Source organism: Glycine max, chromosome 15 (genome assembly GCF_000004515.6).
Source record: "Glycine max cultivar Williams 82 chromosome 15, Glycine_max_v4.0, whole genome shotgun sequence".
Classification (NCBI taxonomy): Eukaryota; Viridiplantae; Streptophyta; class Magnoliopsida; order Fabales; family Fabaceae; genus Glycine; species Glycine max.
Genome location: NC_038251.2, coordinates 27,327,164 through 27,346,639, shown reverse-complemented (window position 1 = coordinate 27,346,639; position 19,476 = coordinate 27,327,164). Strand labels below are relative to the sequence as shown.

The window sequence follows — 19,476 nt, the reverse complement described above, 5'->3', positions numbered from 1 at the left end:
CTTGTTAAAGGTGAGATTGTATCCACTATCACATAATTGACTTATGCTCAACAGATTGTGCTTCAATCCCTTAACAAGTAAAAATTATCTATAGAAAGATATGGAGAGATGCATACTTTACCTACACCAGTTATCAAACCTTTCTGATTCCCTCTGAAAGTGACCACCCCACCAGACATAGGTCTTAGGGATTGGAACATAGACTTTTTGCCTGTCATGTGTTGTGAGCAACCACTATCCAAATACCATGATTGGTGTTTCTTTCTGGCTATCAAGGAGATCTATAACAAGAATTATTTTGCTCTTAGGTACCCAAATCTTTTTGGGTTCTTTTCTTTGGTTAGCATATGGGTGCTGGTAAGCACTTGATGAACCCTTTGATGGGTTTCCCTTTTCAGGGAGGTCCTTGCATTTGTGAGTTTCATGACCTACTTTTCCATATAAATAACAAACTATGACTTCTTTCAAGGAGGTCCTTGCATTTGTGAGTTTTTGTTTGATCATTTCCTTGTGTCCTTCTACTAAATCTTCAAAAGTTGTGGTTAATGATTTTACCCTTTCTTCCATGTCTTGAAAATCCTTAAGAAGAGTTTTTCGTCCACTGAATACCTTTTCGTCTAGTAGTGCTTTGACTTCCTCACAAACACAAGTATCTTTTTCACTGCTAGGCAAAGAGGTTTCCAAGACAAAATCAACTAAGTGAACTTTATGAGCTTTCCTGAGATCCTCATGCTCTTTTTCAAGATGTTGAAAATGTTTATTTAATTTTCTATAAGCTTTAGTGACGCAAGCAGAGGCAAATAAGAGTTGATTGTATCCTTTAATTAAGTCTTCTCTAGATTCAAATATTACCTCTTCACCATCAGAGTTGAAAGTATCCTTGGGCTGAGAGTCCTCATTGTCTAAACTCACGTCCAATGCTGATTTTGCTTTACTGGTGGACGCATCAGCTATTAGACATAGGTTGGCTTCTTCCTCACTATCCTCATTGGACGAGGAATCGTCGAAGTCTCCCCAAGTGCTCATGAGGCTCCTCTTTTTGGACTTGAAGAATTTCTTTTTCTTATCTTTTGGCTTTGCAAGGTTAGGACATTTCGACATGAAGTGCCCTAGTTTCTTGTACTTATAGTAGATTTGAACTTTTCTCTTTCTTGTGGAAGGATCTTTTGGATGATTTGTTGAACCTGGAGGGGTTCTTGTTTCACCATATCTTTCTGATTTTTCTTGTGATCAAACTTTGTTCATCATCTTCTTCATCAGAGTCATCATCATTAGATTCTTCTTCTGAAGCATTATTCACGACAAAGGCTTTGGACGATGACTCCTTGGATGCATGGTTGCATTTTGGTTTTTGATAGTGATTTCCCTTTCTTTATTCCGTTATCTTGAGCAAGGTCTTGCTTATGAACTTTAAGGATTTTGACAAGCTCTTCAAGAGTCATTGAGTCAAGATTCTTGATGGCTCTTAAGGTTGTAACCAGTGGTCTCCACTTTCTAGATAAACTTCGTAAGATTTTATCAATGTGATCATAATTTTGATAATGTCTACCTAGGGAGCGAAGCATATTCAGAATGGTTTTGAAGCGTCTAAACATGGTTTGGATATCTTCTCCCTCTTTCATGCTGAAGAGTTCATTCTTACGAGTTAGAAGGCTCAACTTGTTGCATTTTACCTCAAAGGATTCAAAGTAGATTTGTGCTTGGCAAACCAGTTTGCAAAACTTGGATATGATAGTGTAGAAGTGACTTAAATAAAATAACAAGTTATATAGAAGCAATAATGAAAACAAAAAGGTTTTATATTGGTTCACCCCAACTCTTGAGTTACGTCTAGTTCTCCTTCAAACCTTGAAGGTTTCCACTAATAAAATCTTTGATTACAACCAACTATTCTCTATGCCACTTCTGGCTACAACAAGTACACTTTAGGTCACTGCTGACACTACACTTAATTTCATCTTGAGATTAGGACCCAAGTATTCTTTGTTACAAAGCCACTCCTGTATGATAGAAAAGGTAATCTAATCACTCAATGAGTGTTTACACAATAAGCTTGAATACTATGAAACTCTTTAACTTAGCAATGCTAAGATTAATTCAAATCGCTCAAGTTTCTGTCGTCCAGTGGATTAACAACATTAGGCAACGAGGGTTTGAGACTTTAGAGACTTTAGAGACTTGATCTATTGAGACTTTAGAGCTTTGATCTATTGAGAGATCCCAGCTAGTCATTGTTTAATAGCTTTGGCGCTTGACATGAGGTTACTACTGTGCAGAGAGAGAGAGAGAGTGGGGCGACGAGGGTTTCTTGCAGCATGTCTTTAGAGTACATTTTGCCAGTGTCGCCTAGTGCTTAGAGATGACTTTGAGCGTACAGATTGAAAGAAATATTAACAACATAAGGCAAAAGGAATTAAGAATATCAAGACAAAAGATTTTGAATCTTCCCTTTTGTGCGATAAAGCACGAGTTGCTTACTGAGTCTGTGGAAGTCACTTTCTTGTGATTATTTGAGAATTGAGTAATTGTTCCATTGATTTTGCATTGCGAGCCAAGTGCTAAAGCTCTTGTCTTCTCAGGGCTGGATGCAGAAACAATATTGTCTAGTGACTAGGACATTGCCTATCGTCCAGTGCTTTTCTATTCATGCTTGTTTGCCTGTATCTCATAGAGATAAAACAATTTGTAACTTAAGCACAAAAGATCAGTACATAAAATTTATAGTTTGTTAGCATCAAAACCTTAGGGATATAATTGTTTGGTACAATTCAATGTGACTTGAGCACAGCCAGACTCAACACTACTTTTTGTCCTACTAACCTACATAAACGTTTTAGTCTTTTTATCTTTTTTGAAGCTTTCATGCAAATTTTACCTTCCATTCTTTTCATGCAAACCCTAACTTCCTTTAAAGTTATCTCCTTTTGGAAAATAATGTTTAATTGGTACCATTGACATGTTGCAAGTTCATAAGTAATGTTAGGATATTTCCACCCATATATGTCTGTTAGTTGGAGTGTTCTCATAATCAATTTTCCAACTTTTTTTCCATTTTTTATAGATGTTTCTTTATTGAATTCGTTCTTTGAAATTTTTGTAATGTGTTGGGTGTGCTTATGTCCTTGAAACCATAGTCACATAAGTTGCAATACATTATATGTGGTACAAGTGCTCAAAATATTGAATTAGATTATTATTAAAGTATAAGTAGTAAAAATAGTACTGTACTCGATACAAATCGTGAATGAGATTTAAGAGAGAATTAAAAAAAATAAGGATTTTAATTTGTCCATCCTAAAGTGAATCATAATTATGACAAATAAAATAATAAAGTATACACTTTAATCTACCTTTTTTTTACTTTCTTCAAATATAAAACAACTTATTGCTATAAGTAATTTTATATTTTTAAAATTAAAGGTATACTATCTTTTCAGTCCTTCAAAATTTTGTTTTTAATCCCAGAACTTTTTTATTTGTTTTTAGTCCCTTAACTTGTTTTTACATCCTTCATTTTATTCCTTTGAAAGGATTAAAAGTAAGAATAAAATAGAAACTAATTGACTAAAAGTAAGAATGAAAAAAAAAATTAAGGGACTTAAAACATATATAAAAAGTTTAGGAACTAAAAATATAAATTTAAAAAAAAATAGGGACTAAAGAGATAGTTTACCCTAAAATTGAAATTTCAGTTAACTATGTCACTTCTTGCAAGAAAAGTGATAGAAGGAGAAAAAACCTGAATTCAAAGCACTCTATTTTATTGAAATAAGTGAATAATTGTTAGAAATCAACAGACAACAAAACACCTCTCAAAAGTCAAAACAGCATTGGTTTATCACAAATTAAATATTTAAAGTGTAATTTTTAATTTCTTTTTAATTTTTTATTTGTGATTTTTGTTTTCTATTTTTCCCCCAATTTTAGTCTTCATATTTTAGAAAATTTATAATTTTGGTCGAATTCTAAATTTTACGTATATGTTTTTTTACATTTAAATCAATTAAATTATTTCTTGACAATACCTTAAATAAATGTCTTAAATTTAAGGCTCAATTGGACCAAAATAAAAAAAATAAAATACACTTAAAATTGAAGATTATAGTAAAATTATGAATTTTCTAAAATGTGAGGACTAAAATAAGAGAGAGAGAGAGATCAAAATTGCACCTAAGAGAAGAAAAAAAACCTTCCAACTTTTCCTTTTTCCATCTTCTAATTTATTAGTTATTCTTTTATATCTTTTTTCTCACCTTTCTTTTCTTATCTTATGTCTTTGGATTGCAAAGGCAAATTACTCCTTTTGTTTCGCTTGTTCTATTTCTGTTTTCTGACTTCTTGAACAATTTGTTTCATTGTTAGTGGTTCTAAGTTCTAATGTTCTGGCTTGTATTCTATTTTATTTTTTAGTTCATCTTCTTCATGAATTCAACGACAAATTTTGGTGACCCAAGATGTAAACAAACCATGAATTGCTACACACGAACCAATTCGCGGTTCTATGATGAAGTGAATGAATTATATGATTATGCTTGGTTGGAACAATTTTTGTTCACAAGTTGTGGGATTTGGTAGAAGGAAATAAGCTGCTTTTGTTGTTGTGGTTATGTGTAAGTTGTGCTACACATTGATGCATTTGATTGGAGTATAATCTCTAACACCATTAAGAGAACTTTTTTCCTCAAAGCTTCTTGGCAATAAGATTAGGCTTTTGGCTTCCACTTTGTATAAAGAACATGATTATTTTTAGTCTTACTAATATGTTAAGGACATTATAGTTTTACTTCTTTTTGTTTTTTTATTTGTTCTCTATTGCACTGGTTTTCTTTCTTCAGAAAGATAGCTGATCCTTTAGACTTTGTCTTTATCCAAAAAAACAAAAAGAAATAATATCAACTACAAGTATTAAAAGCTAGATAAATGTTTCTTTGATACCCCATGCGTTATTTTATACCTAGTGAGAGAAAGAAAAAAAAGATGAAAGTGATAGATATAATAAGTATTTGATGTGACAATAACAGAGAGATAGAGACAAAAACATGGTGTCATTGGGGTGTCTAAAATATTAGGATTAATTGCTAAGTATCATTACACAGATAGATACTTTGCTTCTTATTCATACATTTACTTGCTCATTTTCTTACACTTAATACATCATGAATAATTTTTAAGGCCAAAGGTTATGATTTATGTTTACTTTAAATGTTTTAGATGTTCTTTAACACTTTTACAATCCATTTAACTACCTTGTTCTTCCCTAATAAGACTCTATATAGTTTAGGAAAATAGAAACATCAATTGATATTCTTACTACCTTGAAAATGTTTAGTGTGCTTGTTTGATTCGAATCCAATACTTCAACAAGTGATTTTGATAAAATATTAAATCTTCCTCTAAATTCACAACTTTTTTTAAACTCATTAGAAGAAAAAGCATAAGAAAATATTACTATTGACTTCTTTATGTCCATTGATTAATTTTAACTTCAAATGTACTTTGTTGTGGTTGCAGCATCTACATGGGAAATAAGAAATTTGAACACGCCAATGGGATCAAATAGACCAAGATGTTTAGTGACCCATACTTTAGAGATACACTCTCAATCATGGTATCGATGGAAGAACAACCAACAATGCACAAAATTTGAGAAGAGCATCCCTTATGCATTGTTGTGCCAAGTGGCAGGTCAAGTAATTGAACTTTTTTTCCATCTTGTATCAATCTAAGCTTTAAAATCGTTAACAAATTCAATCTATGAAAAGTATGAGATATAAGCTATTCATAGATATAGGAGAAACTTTTTGACATAATATCATAAAAATGGTGAAACTTGGGGGATGGAGAAAAAGCTTTATATTTTATTTAGGATGGAATTTAAAAGGATAAGTTTGGGTAAATTAACAAACACTTTAGGAGCATATTTGAGTTTTTTAGTACCACTCGTGAAAGGAGAAGAACCTGCTAAATATTAATTGTATATTTGTATATTCACAAATCTCTTTTTCATAGGGTAAACAACCTGCTAAATATCTCTGATATTTATAATATGCCCTCTCGAGTTAACAAATGAATATGAACCATTCCTAACTTTCTAATTAGATCTTTGGAATCTTGCATTAAGAAGTCCCTTTGTGAAGACAATTACTACTTGAGGCCATGTAGGTATATATGTCTGGTAACTGTAAGGTTGCTATCCAACTTCTTTTTGATGAAGTGTTTGCCAATCTGTATGTGTTGTATTCTGTCATGCTTGATTGGGTTATGAGCAATGTTGATAGCTAAATTATTATCACAAAACAATTTCATAGTACCCTTATATTTGACTTTCGAGATCATCAAGAATAATTTTCATCCATAATTCTTCATATAAATTCAAACTTAGTTTCTGCACTAGATCGAGCAACTACATTATGCTTCTTACTCCTACATGTTACTAGATTCACACTGAGAAGCAGTGTATATCTCCTTGCACAATGGCTGGAAGCGGATCTTTTATTTGTTATTAACCTTGGACAATTAGCATCAGTGTATATCTCCATGCACAATGAGCCTTCTCTTTTAAACTTATTTGTGACAATTAAGCCACTTTCCAAATTGCTTCAAATTTAGTCTTTTATGAATGGACTAAACACATATAAATAGTGTCATTATGTAAGAGAGAAAGTGCTCCAAGAAGAAATCACCTCTACTTTATCAGCTCCAATGAGCAATTGACAAACATATTTAGTAAATCTCTCAAGGGATCTTGTGTTGACTACATTTGTAAAAAGCTTGGTTTTTGACATATATGATCTACCCTGATGGGGAGTATTAAAGATACACTTTTATTATATAAATAGGGATATATATAAAGTTTCCATGTCTACAACTTTGGGATTTCTTTTATTTTTTGTATCCTTAATTGTAGTCTTAGTTGTCTTTATTTGATTATAAATAAAGCATCATATGTGCGAGTAATGCACATTCAGGAAATCCTTTAGACAACATTGTAACCAAGTACTAATGGGGGTTAGTGGGTTACCCAACAATTTCATGCATTTTCTCAAGCCTACAAAAAATCCAGGCTTTAGTGCCAACTTGAGAATCAGAATATGTTGCAAAAATAACTCGAGAGATTAGCTCTCAACTTTGGATTTTTCTATAGAACTATTGAACCAATAAATCACAATTATATTGGGATAAAATAATGTAAATACAGAACTTCCAAATCAAGATAATAATATAAATATGTATAAATAATTAAATCGTAACAAATAAGGAAGTAGGGATTTATGGAAAGAACAAATTAAAACTTATTTAAATTTTTGTCCCTCTCAAAAGCACAAAAGAAATTATGAATGTTACTTGTTTGTATGTACTATTGATGTGATGTATAATGATAGGTCTAAAGGAATATATTGTAGCCAATCCGGCACTCCTCCAACAATATGCAACTACTATCCATTCCCAAATCTCCAATGCTTCTATGCCCAACCCTGAATTTGTAGATGCAGAAATCCAAGATGAGTTTTATGATGCAATTTCTGCTGAGTCATTATCATCTGATGAAGAAAGTGAAGAGGATAAGGAACTAGATCAGGTTTCCTTCTTCAATATACTTATCAACTACAAGTTTTAATTAGAAATGGATATTATTGTGTGGCAGGTTTGGAACAAAGAAAAGGTACTTCTTTTGTTAAGTTATATAAATTAATACCTTATCCAATTTGTTAGGGGCATAAAGTCAAACTAAAGAATGTTTCTTGGGCCATGACAACATTAGCTTTGAAGCGAACTACAGGTCAACCTTTGTTTCTTGTTATTTGTAAAGGATAGGGCTTAAGGGCAGTTTAGCTTTCTACGTACAATTCTTTTTATTTACATTATCCAATTCTGAAATACAACATGCTTTGTTTTAACATCAAAATTAAAGTTAATATGTATATTTGATTCCTGCAAAACAAATAATAAAAAAAAATCAAATAGGAGGCAACACATCTAATAATACTAGCTATTACATGCTACTAATTTCGTATATATGTTGGAGTCTCCTTCATTTTATATTGTGTTCTTCTTTTGGTGTTTATTTCTTGCATTTTTGGTACAAAGATCTTTATCATCTAATTACTTGTCTAGTGGCTATTCTCTTGAGAAAAAGAAAAAAAAAGCTAGATTAAGAGATACTTGAATTTTAATTAGGAGTATTGAAGTTACTTGAGCTTTTTAATTTCTCAATTCTCTTTTTATTCTTTTTACCATTCAGACTTTTAATCTAGAATACTTAGTAATTCTGCTTGCAACTATAGGTCTAAGCAAAGAATTAGATCCCGATGCAAGTTCTATTACAATTGATGTGAGTGGCAAGTTCGGCTCTTTGTGCAAAGGTGTTGATGAGAATGACACAAATTGTTGGACTTCTCCTAGTGGTGAAGGATTTATGATTAGAGGAAAGAACTATCTAAAAGATAATTCTAAGGTGAGTTAACCATTTAAATTCATTGAGTATATGTTGGAATCATGGGACATGATTATGGTGTGGTTTGCCTTCCTAAACAAATGATAATGATGATGATACCAACAGATTTGAAGACTTGTGATATATTCAAATCAATAAGTGTTTTAATTCTTTGGAGTGAGATTTGTGAGTGAACTTACTATAGTATAAAATAAAAGGGTGATAAACATTTAGTTAGTGATTTTTTTTATCAAATTTAAGTATGAAAAAGGTGATGGTACTCACAAACCAAGAAGGGGCTGGGTGAATTGGTTTTCGAAACAAAGTAAACTTTTAAAACCAGAGTTGCAAAAACATCTTTTGTACGGATCGTCTCACAAAACTTTCATAAACCAAACTTAATCAATCAACCCTTTACACAAGATCATTGTTAAAGTTCTTTCTTCCGAAAAGATATTTTCTTGAATCTTTAGTAAACTGATTAAGACTAGAATGAGAAAGAAAGATAAGATCAACAGAAGAAATACACAATCTTTTTATACTGGTTCACTCTCTATCACTAGAGAAGCTAATCCAGTTATCTAATCCAAACTCAAATTAGATTTTCACTATGTATATAGAATTCTTACAAGCAATCAAAAGCAATCTCAGTTCCCATCCCAGAAAAAGGGACTTAGGCACCCAACACTAGGGTCCTCTGTGAATAAGAGCCTAAGAGAAACCTACCCTTAGCCCAAACTAGAAACACTTATTCTAGCATGCTTTCAAAAACTCATGCACAAACAAGAGATGTGTAAAACCATACATGAAAACTAGAGTCAAAGATAGACACAACCTGATCAATCCTTTCTGCAAAACCTTGCTTGACTGAATAAGGTGGCTTCTTGAACTCAAGAAAGTAATACAACTCACTTATCACAAAATATCTTCACCATCAAAAGATTTTAAGTTATGAGTTACTTTTTTCTAAGCACTTTATTCTCTTCTTTCTTTAACTAATAACAACACGTGATCCAAGCTCTTCAAAAGCTCAAAATGTTGTGTTGTTAGAGAGAACACAAGGTGGTTATTTATAGAGAAAATAATTATAATTTCCTGTAATCGATTAAATCTATAATGTGATCGATTAATTGAATGATGTAATCGATTAGATTATCTTTTTAATCCATTAAAGTGTTCTTCCCAAAAACTGGAAACAACTCAAGAACAATGTAATAGAATAGATACCTAAAGAAATCGATTATATCACATTGTAGTCGATTAAAGTAGAGACTCTTGAATAAATCAATCAATGTCTCAAAAATAATTGTGTAATCGATTATAATAAGGCTGTAATTGATTAAACTGATAAAAAATGTATCTGTGCAAGCTCAAGACAACTTGTGTAATCGATTACGATAAGGATAAGGCTGCAATCGACTGAAAAAAAAATAGTTTTTCCTTATGAATAATTAATAATGTTTGAACAATTAACAACTCACTATTTACTTTCTTAATAAACAATGTTTTGTCAAATTGGTCTCTAGTGAAAGATTACTCAATTAGAAAACTGCTCAATCTATCATACCATGACCTTGGTGCTTGTTTCAATCCATATAGATCCTTTTCCAGTCTATATGAACAGATTCTTCCACACTTAGAGTTTTCCTATTGAATACTCACTATGCTTTACTATGCAATGAGTAACCAAGAAAAATAGTCTCATCGGCCTTTGCATCAAATTTACCAAGACTCTTTACCGTTGTTTTAAACAAAACATTTGCAACCAAAAAATCTTAGGTGAGATATATTTGGTTTTCTTCCTTTATATAGTTCATAAGGAGCTTTCTTTAAAATAGGTGTAATAAGTACTATGTTCAAAGTGTAGCAAATAGTATGTATAGTGTCAGCCCAAAAGTACTTAGGTAACTTTGTATCATTTAGAAGGTTTCATGCACGTTCTTCAAGGGATCTATTTTTCCTCTCCACAACACCATTTTGTTGGGGTGTTCTTGGAGCAGAAAAATTGTTGTGAATTCTATTTTCTTCGCAAAAGTTTTCAAAAGACTTATTTTGAAATTCAGCTTGATGATTACTTCTAAGTGAAACAACGTCGGGACCTTTTTCCTTTTGAATAACCTTGGCAAGTTTGCGAAAAGCATCAAAAGCTTCATTTTTGGTTTTCAAAAACAAAGTCCATGTGAACCTTGAGTAATCATCTACTATAACTAAGCCATAGTAATTACCACCCAAACTCATTGTTCTATAGGGACCAAATAAATCAATGTGAAGTAGTTCAAGGGGTTTTGAGGTAGAAACAATGTTTTTAATTTGAAAAGATATTTTAACTTGCTTCCCTTTTTGACAAGCTTCACACAATTTATTTTTTTCAAACTTGAGTTTTGGAAGACAAATTACTAAGTCTTTTCTAACTAAATGATGCATGTTCAATGTTTAACATATAGATATTACATATCCTTTTGCCAATATGGACAATCTCACCAGACATAGCTTTACTAATAAGACAACAATTCTTGTTGAAATCAATTTTGAAGCCTTTGTCACATGGTTGATTAATGCTCTTGAGGTTATGCTTTAGTCCATCATCATATAGAACATTCTTTATCTGTGTTTTGTACTGATTTCCAATATTTCCTTCTCTTATAATTTTCCCTTTATTGTTGTCTCTAAAAATAACATATCCTCCTTCTTTTGAGATAAAGTTAGTGAGTTTGAACTTGTCACCCGTCATGTGCCTAGAGCAACTATCCAAGTACCATAGTGAGTCCCTTGCTTTTAGGCACACCTACAAGACAAAATCAATGATAGAGAGGTGGTACCTAATTTAAGTTGGGTCCAATGGGGTTAATTTTCACAAATAAATCTTTTGTAATTCAAATACATTTTCCTCTAGGAACATCAAATCTCCTAACATAGCATTTATATGATGTATGTCCTCTTTTCATGCAATAATGACAGGTCTTTAAATTTTTCTTAGAATGCACTATGTTCTTCTTTTGAGGATACAAACTCAGTTTTCTTGGAAAAGGTAGTTTGCTTATTATACCCTAAACCAGTCTTATTAGTAGTATGCTTTTGCACACTGAGCATGTGATTGAGATCATTCTTTCCTTTGTTTAGTTTTCTAAAACGATCTTTAAGACAGGAAAGCTCAGTTTGCAACTTCATAAGTTCAGCATAGTGATCCTTTTTGAGATTTTCAAATTCAATTTGCAAAGACTTGTAATCATCCATGTTAAAAGAAGTAAAGGTACTATCACAACTAGGGGCTTTATAGCTTGAAAAAACTTTCTCATTTTCTTGCTTTAATTTATCCAGCTCACTCTGTGTTGAAGCCAATTTAGTGAGATGTAATTTTAGATTGCTTTTTAGCTTTTTGTTTAACACAACAAGCCTTTGAGCTTCTTCATGTATTTCATTAAATGCTTCCAAAACTTCTTCAAGTTTAGGATTTACCTTAGTTTCTTCAATGGTTGATGAGTCATCCATTGACTTTCCCATTAAGCATACATTTGCTACTTCTTCATCACTAGAAGAGTCGAAGGATGTAGATGCATTATCTTCCCACGCTGTGTAGGCTTTCTTTTGTTTTCTGTCCTTCTTTCCTTTCTTTTCACCAACTTGTTTTCTTAGGTAGATAGGACATTCAAATTTGATGCGACCTTAGTTACCACATTTGAAGCATGTGAAGTTGTTGTTGTTGTTGTTCTCAATTTTCATGGAGGATTTAGAGAATTTTTTGTCTTTGGACTTGAGAAATTTTCCAAACTTCTTTACCATTAGGTTGAAATTCTCTGCCTTTTCCTCACTGTTGGAACTGTCCTTGTAATCTTCCTTTGAGGAGTTAACTTTGAGTGGAATTCCTTTTCTTTTCTTTTCTATTTCTTCTACATGAGATTGTTGAATCATTTCATGTTCATATGCAAGCAATTTACTGATGAGAGCTTCCATCATCATATATTGTAGCTAAGTCCTTGGATTCCTTGATTGTTGTAATCTTTGATTCCCAAGTTCTTGTTAGACTATTGAGGATCTTGATGTTCAGCTCATCATCTTCAAACATTTTCCCAGACCAAGGAGATGATTCACAATATGAGTGAATCTTTGGTTTATCCATTCTTAATTCAGAACGCTTCATATTCGGATACAAGAGTGTGCTTTCTTGCTCTTCTCACATCCACTATGCCTTCATGAGTGACTTCAAGCTTATTTCGAATTTCCTTTGCACTTTTCCACCTTGAAGTATGAAAGAATTCATCAAAAGATAAACCAAAAGTTAAGATGTTTTTAGCTTTTTTATCATCTTTCAACTCATCCCATTCTTTAGGTACCAATTCACCATTCACTTCTTTAGTTGGTATAAAAGGACCTTTAACAATGGTATTCCATGCACGGGATCATTTGATTGAATAAAGATTTGCATTCTCTTTTGCCAAAAAGAAAAATGTTCATCCTTTATATGAATAGATTCCTACCCAAAAAAAGGAGACTTAGGCACCCAACACAAGGGTCCTCTGTGAATAAGAGCCTAAGAGAAACCTACCCTTAGCCCAAACTAGAAACACCTATTCTAGCTTGCTTTCAGAATTCATGCACAAATAAGTCATGGGTAAAACCATACACGGAAAACTGGAGTCAAAGATAGATACAACCTGATCAATCCTTTCCACAAAACCTTGCTTGACTGAATAAGGTGGCTTCTTGAACTCAAGAAAGTAACACAACTCACTTATCACAATCAAAAGATTTGAAGTTGTGAGTTACTGTTTCTAAGCACTTTTCTTCTCTTCTTTCTTTAACTAATAACAACAAGTGATCCAAGCTCTTCAAAAGATCAAAATGTTGTGTTGTTAGAGATAGCACAAGTTGGTTATTTATAGAGAAAACAACTATAACTGGCTGTAATCAATTAAATCTACAAGGTAATCAATCAATTCAATGATGTAATCGATTAGATTATCATTTTAATCGATTAAATTGTTCTTCTCAAAAATTGGAAAGAACATAAGAACAATGTAATCAATTAGATACTCAAAGTAATCAATTAAAGTGTTCTTGTTCACTTCTGAAACACTTATAGAAAGGGAAGTAATCGATTATATGACATGGTAATCGATTAAAGTAGAGACTCTTGAATAAATCAGTCATTATCTCAAAAACAATTGTGTAATCGATTATGATAAGACTATAATTGGTTAAACCAATATGAGACATAATTCTACAAGCTTAAGATAACTTGTGTAATTGATTACAATAAGGCTGTAATCGATTAAAAAAGAGAGTTTTTCCTTCTGAAGAAATTTTTTATCTTTAGAAATTTTATTCTCCCTCACTCATAATAAGGCATGATGCACAAAAGATATGATATGGACTAAGATTCAACATTCAATATAACAATCAATATAAATACCACTCAAGAGTTGAGCATGTAAAAGACAAAAATTCTTCAAACTTCAAGCTCCAAGCTTAAGTCTTCATGTTGCTCCCTCTATCTCTAACAAAGTATAGCATTAGTAAAGCATCAAATTTTGGTTTGTCCCTTAATTTTTTTTCGATGATTAAAAATTATAACATTTTAGGCATATTGGTAATTCAAACACCAATATTTGAAAGAACTAAATCTTTATATCTTAATCTATGGAAAAAGTGATGACAAAGGGCGTTATATATTATTATTTTTTTTGGCTAAATGTCATGGATATCATATGATATATCTCATGCAGGTAATTGGAGGTGACCCTCTTCTCAAGCTCATAGCAGTTGATTGGTTAAAAGTCGACAAATCTATAGACAGAATTGCACTACACCATAGAAGTTTGGTTCAGGTAAAATTGATACTGTAAGATTTTTTATATTCTTTTAATTCATGTAGATTGTTATGAATTAAGGTTTGTCAATTATCAATTTGGATTAGAGAGATTGATTTAAGATTTTCTCAAAGCCATTAATCAACTCAAGCTTTTAAATTTCTCATTAGACTTTATGGGAATTAATTTCCTTATTAGTGTCTCTTCTAATATGGAACTATATCCATTCCTTAGTTTGGTTCTGTGAGCTTAACTTTGGTTTATTTCATGCCTTTTACAATTATGTGTAAGGTCAACCATATGGCTTAGCATGCCATTTGTATATTCCAATATTTTGAGATTCTTAATTGTTTTATATAAAAGTTATTACACTACATAATCCTTCCTTTCTAAATGCAGTCTGAAGCAGGGAAAAATCTCCCATTTGTCTTCGTACTCAATCTACAGGTAACAATATTATTGGCATTGTTTTTCATGCATGTTTTACCATGATGTGAAGTTTAATAAATGTGTTAGCATCACAAAACCATCCTTTGGTCTTTGGCATCATGTGTCCTTTTAAAATGGAATCACAACATAGCTGAATTAGGAACTAACTAGGGAAATATTTTAAAAGAAATAAGGACAAGTCCCAAAGAGCCAAGCAAACCATCCTCTGTTAGTTAAATTTTTTAATAGTTAGTATGTTACCCCCTAATTGCAATAAAAGAAAGGTAAGATACAAAATGGAGGGAGAAAATGTAAGGGAGGAGGATTGATTACCTTGTGCATCTTCATTATACATCCTTCATCTAGGTCTCTCTATATCATTGTAGGCCCACTCATTGTAATGTGTTAGGTTGGAATACATTCATTCCCATCTAGACCTTCACACTGTGAGATAATCCCAAGAAAGAAGCATGTTCATGATAAATTTTTGTTGGACCACGGCTTTACAACTTATGATTTTTGGTTTTCTGGTTCTTTAGTTTACCAAATAATCTTTTGCTTATAAATAGTATGAACCATGCAAAGGCATGTTATTTGTTGCAAATCTCTAACAAAAAACAAAAGTAGATTTTAAAAATGTGCATTGATGAATGCTCCTCACTGTGACCAAGAAACAAATGTTGGAAGCTTGGCTGACTTATTGAATACTGTAGGAAGCATAAATATATGGTTTTAACTGTAGATGTAATTTTTTCAGTTAAAATTATGAATATTTTATATGTTCAACTTTTTCTTAGTCAATCTCAGGTGTTGCTCAACAATGTCAAATTGCAATAGCTAAAGAGATCTTTGTATACATGAATATATGTAATTATGTACATAAAAATTAATGCAAACGGAAAATTTGTTTTATGCTTATAGTGATGGATCTGTTTATCAAGTTATATTTTTATTTTGGCCATTAATCTTAGGTTCCAGCTAAACCAAACTACAGCTTGGTCCTATATTATGCATCTGACAGACCTGTAAATAAAGATTCTTTATTGGCTAAGTTTTTGGATGGAAATGACATGTTTCGGGACTCAAGATTCAAATTAATTCCAAGCATAGTTGAGGTGTGTGATTCTTTAAGATGATTCATATGCCTTTTTTATTTATTTTGTATAGCATTGAGCAACCAATGGTTTTCAACGGATGTAGGGATATTGGATGGTCAAGCGAGCTGTAGGAACAAAAGCTTGCCTACTAGGGAAAGCTGTCACTTGTAAATACTTTAAACAAGATAATTTTTTTGAGGTAAAGTTAAAGTAGCAAGTCAAGGAGTAAAATTCTAATATTATGCACAAATTTTAAACTTTCTACCTTTATGTGTATAGAATATATTCTTTGGTATTAGTTTGAGATTTAGAGTATTGAATTTTTCAATGATATTCTTTGGTTCATATTTGCCCATCAAATTCTTGTGCAATTTTTCGGTTGAAACTTATACTGCACATCTCTCCATACTTAAATAATTTATCAGAGTTAATTTGAGAATTGTGTGCTAAACATAGTCCTTATTTATTGAATTAATAAAGACATAGATGAACATGAATGGTCTTTCTAACCATAAAACTACTCACTTCACAATATCCTTTACTCAATTCCATTTTTTTTTTCTATATGACTAAATTATACAATAGTAGTAACACAACTCTTCACGTTTTCACTCTTCGTGAAAGCTAACATCCATGTTAGTTTATCATTTGAAAATAATTATAGATATGTGAGTCATGTACCCTATACACTCCCTTTAGGGAAACTAACTATGATAATAGTGGTGTTAAACTACACTACAATACAACATAGTTTTAATGGTGGTTTAGTGTACCAAACTTTCTATGATTTTCTTTGCAAATTTCAAGTCTCACTTTCAATCAACTAATGGCTCTTACTCTTGGAACCTTACCATTTACTTTTTACATAAGTTTGAATTTGCAGCTTGCCAATTGTTGAAGATTCCTAATTAAACATTGTTTAAATCATGTGTGCATGCAATAATATGCTAATTGGTCATGGAATTGAACTTCAATTTACCTTTAACTTATCTGCCATTGTCATAATTTCTAGTGGATTCCACTTTGATTACAATTTCTGTGTTATGCAGATAGATGTAGATATTGGATCATCCTCTGTAGCAAGGAGTGTCATTGGCCTTGTTCTAGGATATGTCACAAGCCTAGTTGTTGACCTTGCAATTTTGATAGAGGTATGTTCCTTTTGGTCATAATGTTATGGACAAACTATCCTTTTTTCCCATGCTCATTTCAAGTAGACTTGTGATTTTATGGAGAATGTGCAATTATGTGATTTCTTCTTTGGTGTATCTTCTAGGGAAAGGGATTCTCATATGATCTAGGGTCAAAGATGTTTATCTATACATTTTTTATGGGATAAGATTGTGTAATGTGACATCTTTTTGTCCCCCTACTCATGGTTTCCAAATGGAGTATAGATCATTGATATGTGCAGAGATTACACAACTTTGTTGCATATTCAAGCTATAGAGTATCCGAATATGTTTGAGTAGCATGATATATGTTTACATGAGTCTTATTTATAATCACATATTAAGGTACAAAAAAAAATCATAAATACATAAGAATAAATCAAATACCTAAATTGTAGTAACTACATCGCTAATTTCTAGTAATAACTATTTACATATTTAGCATGTGTTAAATATGCCATCTATCACACACATCTATATTTCTGGTCTTTTTAGCTCTTGTATTTGGTGGGAATTCTAATGTCTATAATATTATTATATATAAAAAATAATGTACATACTACAGGCATCCTACTCATGATTTATAAGAAGATAATAGACCCCTTTTACAACATACATATATATCATTAATGACATATTAGGGAAAAAACAAAGAGGTGGGAAAGAAAAATAAAATAATGGAAAAATATGAAGAGTTTAATGGTGATGCATTGAATATTTAAAATTATTTTATATTGTCAACTAATCACAAATCACCGTTGATATGACTTTTAAGGTGGTTATTGTAAAAGTCAACAAACTTATGATACATGGTGAGTTGTGATTGGATGACTATATAAAAATATTTTACACTGTCAGTGCATCAACTATTTTCTCAAATATGAATGACTAATAGGGAAGGTGTCGAGCATATGTTGATGTATTAATAATAAACTCCCAATAGAATAAGAATTTTATGAAAATTGTTTCCAAATCTAAGATATTCTTTTATCAGTATTAACAATAGTCATATCTCTTTTCCAAAAGTCAAATTATGAAACTAGCATTTTAAATTTTTTGTGTCCATACTTTTTGTTTCATAAGTTATTTTAGCTGAGAATCATTAAGTAAATATCATCAGAAAGAATGGCCACACAGAGTAGGCGTATTTGATTCCTTGTATTAAAGTATGTCCACATCTATTACATGGTAATGGAGTGTGGGCAATAATAACGAATGAATAAACTAAACTTTGATTCATCAACCTCCTCACATAATCCAAATATTTTTTGATGGCATATTTGTAGGCAAAAGAAGAAGGAGAGCTGCCGGAGTACTTACTTGGAACTGTCAGATTAAACCGCTTAAAACTTGAATCTGCTGTACCACTGGAGGCTTGAGGTGTCTAGTCACAAAGTATTAAATAATTTGGTTCTTATCTTTTATTTGGCTCAAATGTTTATAGTTACACAAAAGACTCAAATCAGAAATGATAGTATGGTGAATTTTCTGTTCAAGCATACAACTATTTTTGGTTTTCTTTTCTCCTTAGTGTCTCCCACATATTCAAGTTTGGTCCCCTCGATAATTTACTAACCCCTTGATTTGATTAATTTTTATATATTTATTCTAATTTTTTGGTTCACCTCTTATGAGTTTTCTCACAATCTTTGAATGTAAAATGGATTCACACTTGAGAATTGAGATTGCCCCACCCAACAATTTTTTTGCAATGTTCAAACACTCTTAACATTGTAAGAGTCACTTAACTATATCTACAAATAATATATTAGTTGAGTATTTCCTTGCAAAGAAAAACAAAACATAAAATAATTGATTTTAAGATCAAAACATGAGAAAAACAACAAACATACAATAAGGATAGTATTTGATTTTACTTGAGCCATTAATTATATATTATGCTATAGTGAATTGATGTTAAATTTAAAATAAATGTAAAATTATTTTGTTACACAAAAATTGTGAATGTTATATATAGGAAAGGGATGTTAATTAGCCGCTTGACTCAATTCTCATAAGAAAAATAAGTTTTAGTTAGTATAAAAAAATAGATTTTTTGTCTTGTGGAGCTTTGAGATTCTATGTATGGAATGGGCTAAAGCTAAATTCATTTACTACATTTGGTGTCTAGTATCTTTTTTTTATATCATTTAACAATTTAGTTTCAACTAATGTATAAGTTAATAACATTAAAAAATCATTTTTTTATTTAAGGTAAGAGATTAATTAATATCCCAACTATGTTTTTTTTAATATAAAGGCCGTAGTGACTATGCTTCAAAATAGGATGAAGACATCCCAACTATGTTGGCACCCCTCCACCTAAAGATCATAAGCATGGCTGATCGAGGCCGTACCCGAATCAAATAAACATTAAAAATGTAGTATCTAGGAAGTGATCCTAGGTCTTCTCCCAACGAGCAATGGTCAACCAAACATTCTTAACAAATAGTAATAAAACAGTAACGAATTGGGGGGGGGGGGGGGTTGTTTGTTTTTGTTAAATTAAACAGCGGGGAAAAAAAAAATTAAAATTT

At 31.6% G+C, this 19,476-nt stretch overlaps 1 protein-coding gene across 1 annotated transcript in view; it reads left to right on the top strand.

Annotated features, from left to right (window-relative positions):
* LOC100786048 (protein ENHANCED DISEASE RESISTANCE 2) overlaps positions 1 to 18,510 on the top strand; it is a 49,240-nt gene extending 30,730 nt beyond the window's left edge. The window contains exons 12-21 of the mRNA XM_041009594.1: positions 5,512 to 5,685; positions 7,383 to 7,579; positions 7,714 to 7,780; positions 8,286 to 8,455; positions 14,158 to 14,259; positions 14,641 to 14,688; positions 15,642 to 15,785; positions 15,871 to 15,966; positions 16,817 to 16,918; positions 18,226 to 18,510. Coding sequence (XP_040865528.1) covers positions 5,512 to 5,685; positions 7,383 to 7,579; positions 7,714 to 7,780; positions 8,286 to 8,455; positions 14,158 to 14,259; positions 14,641 to 14,688; positions 15,642 to 15,785; positions 15,871 to 15,966; positions 16,817 to 16,918; positions 18,226 to 18,318 — 1,193 coding nt within the window. The 3' untranslated portion in view covers positions 18,319 to 18,510. The remainder of the gene's footprint in view (positions 1 to 5,511; positions 5,686 to 7,382; positions 7,580 to 7,713; positions 7,781 to 8,285; positions 8,456 to 14,157; positions 14,260 to 14,640; positions 14,689 to 15,641; positions 15,786 to 15,870; positions 15,967 to 16,816; positions 16,919 to 18,225) is intronic.
* The last annotated feature ends 966 nt before the right edge of the window (positions 18,511 to 19,476 follow it).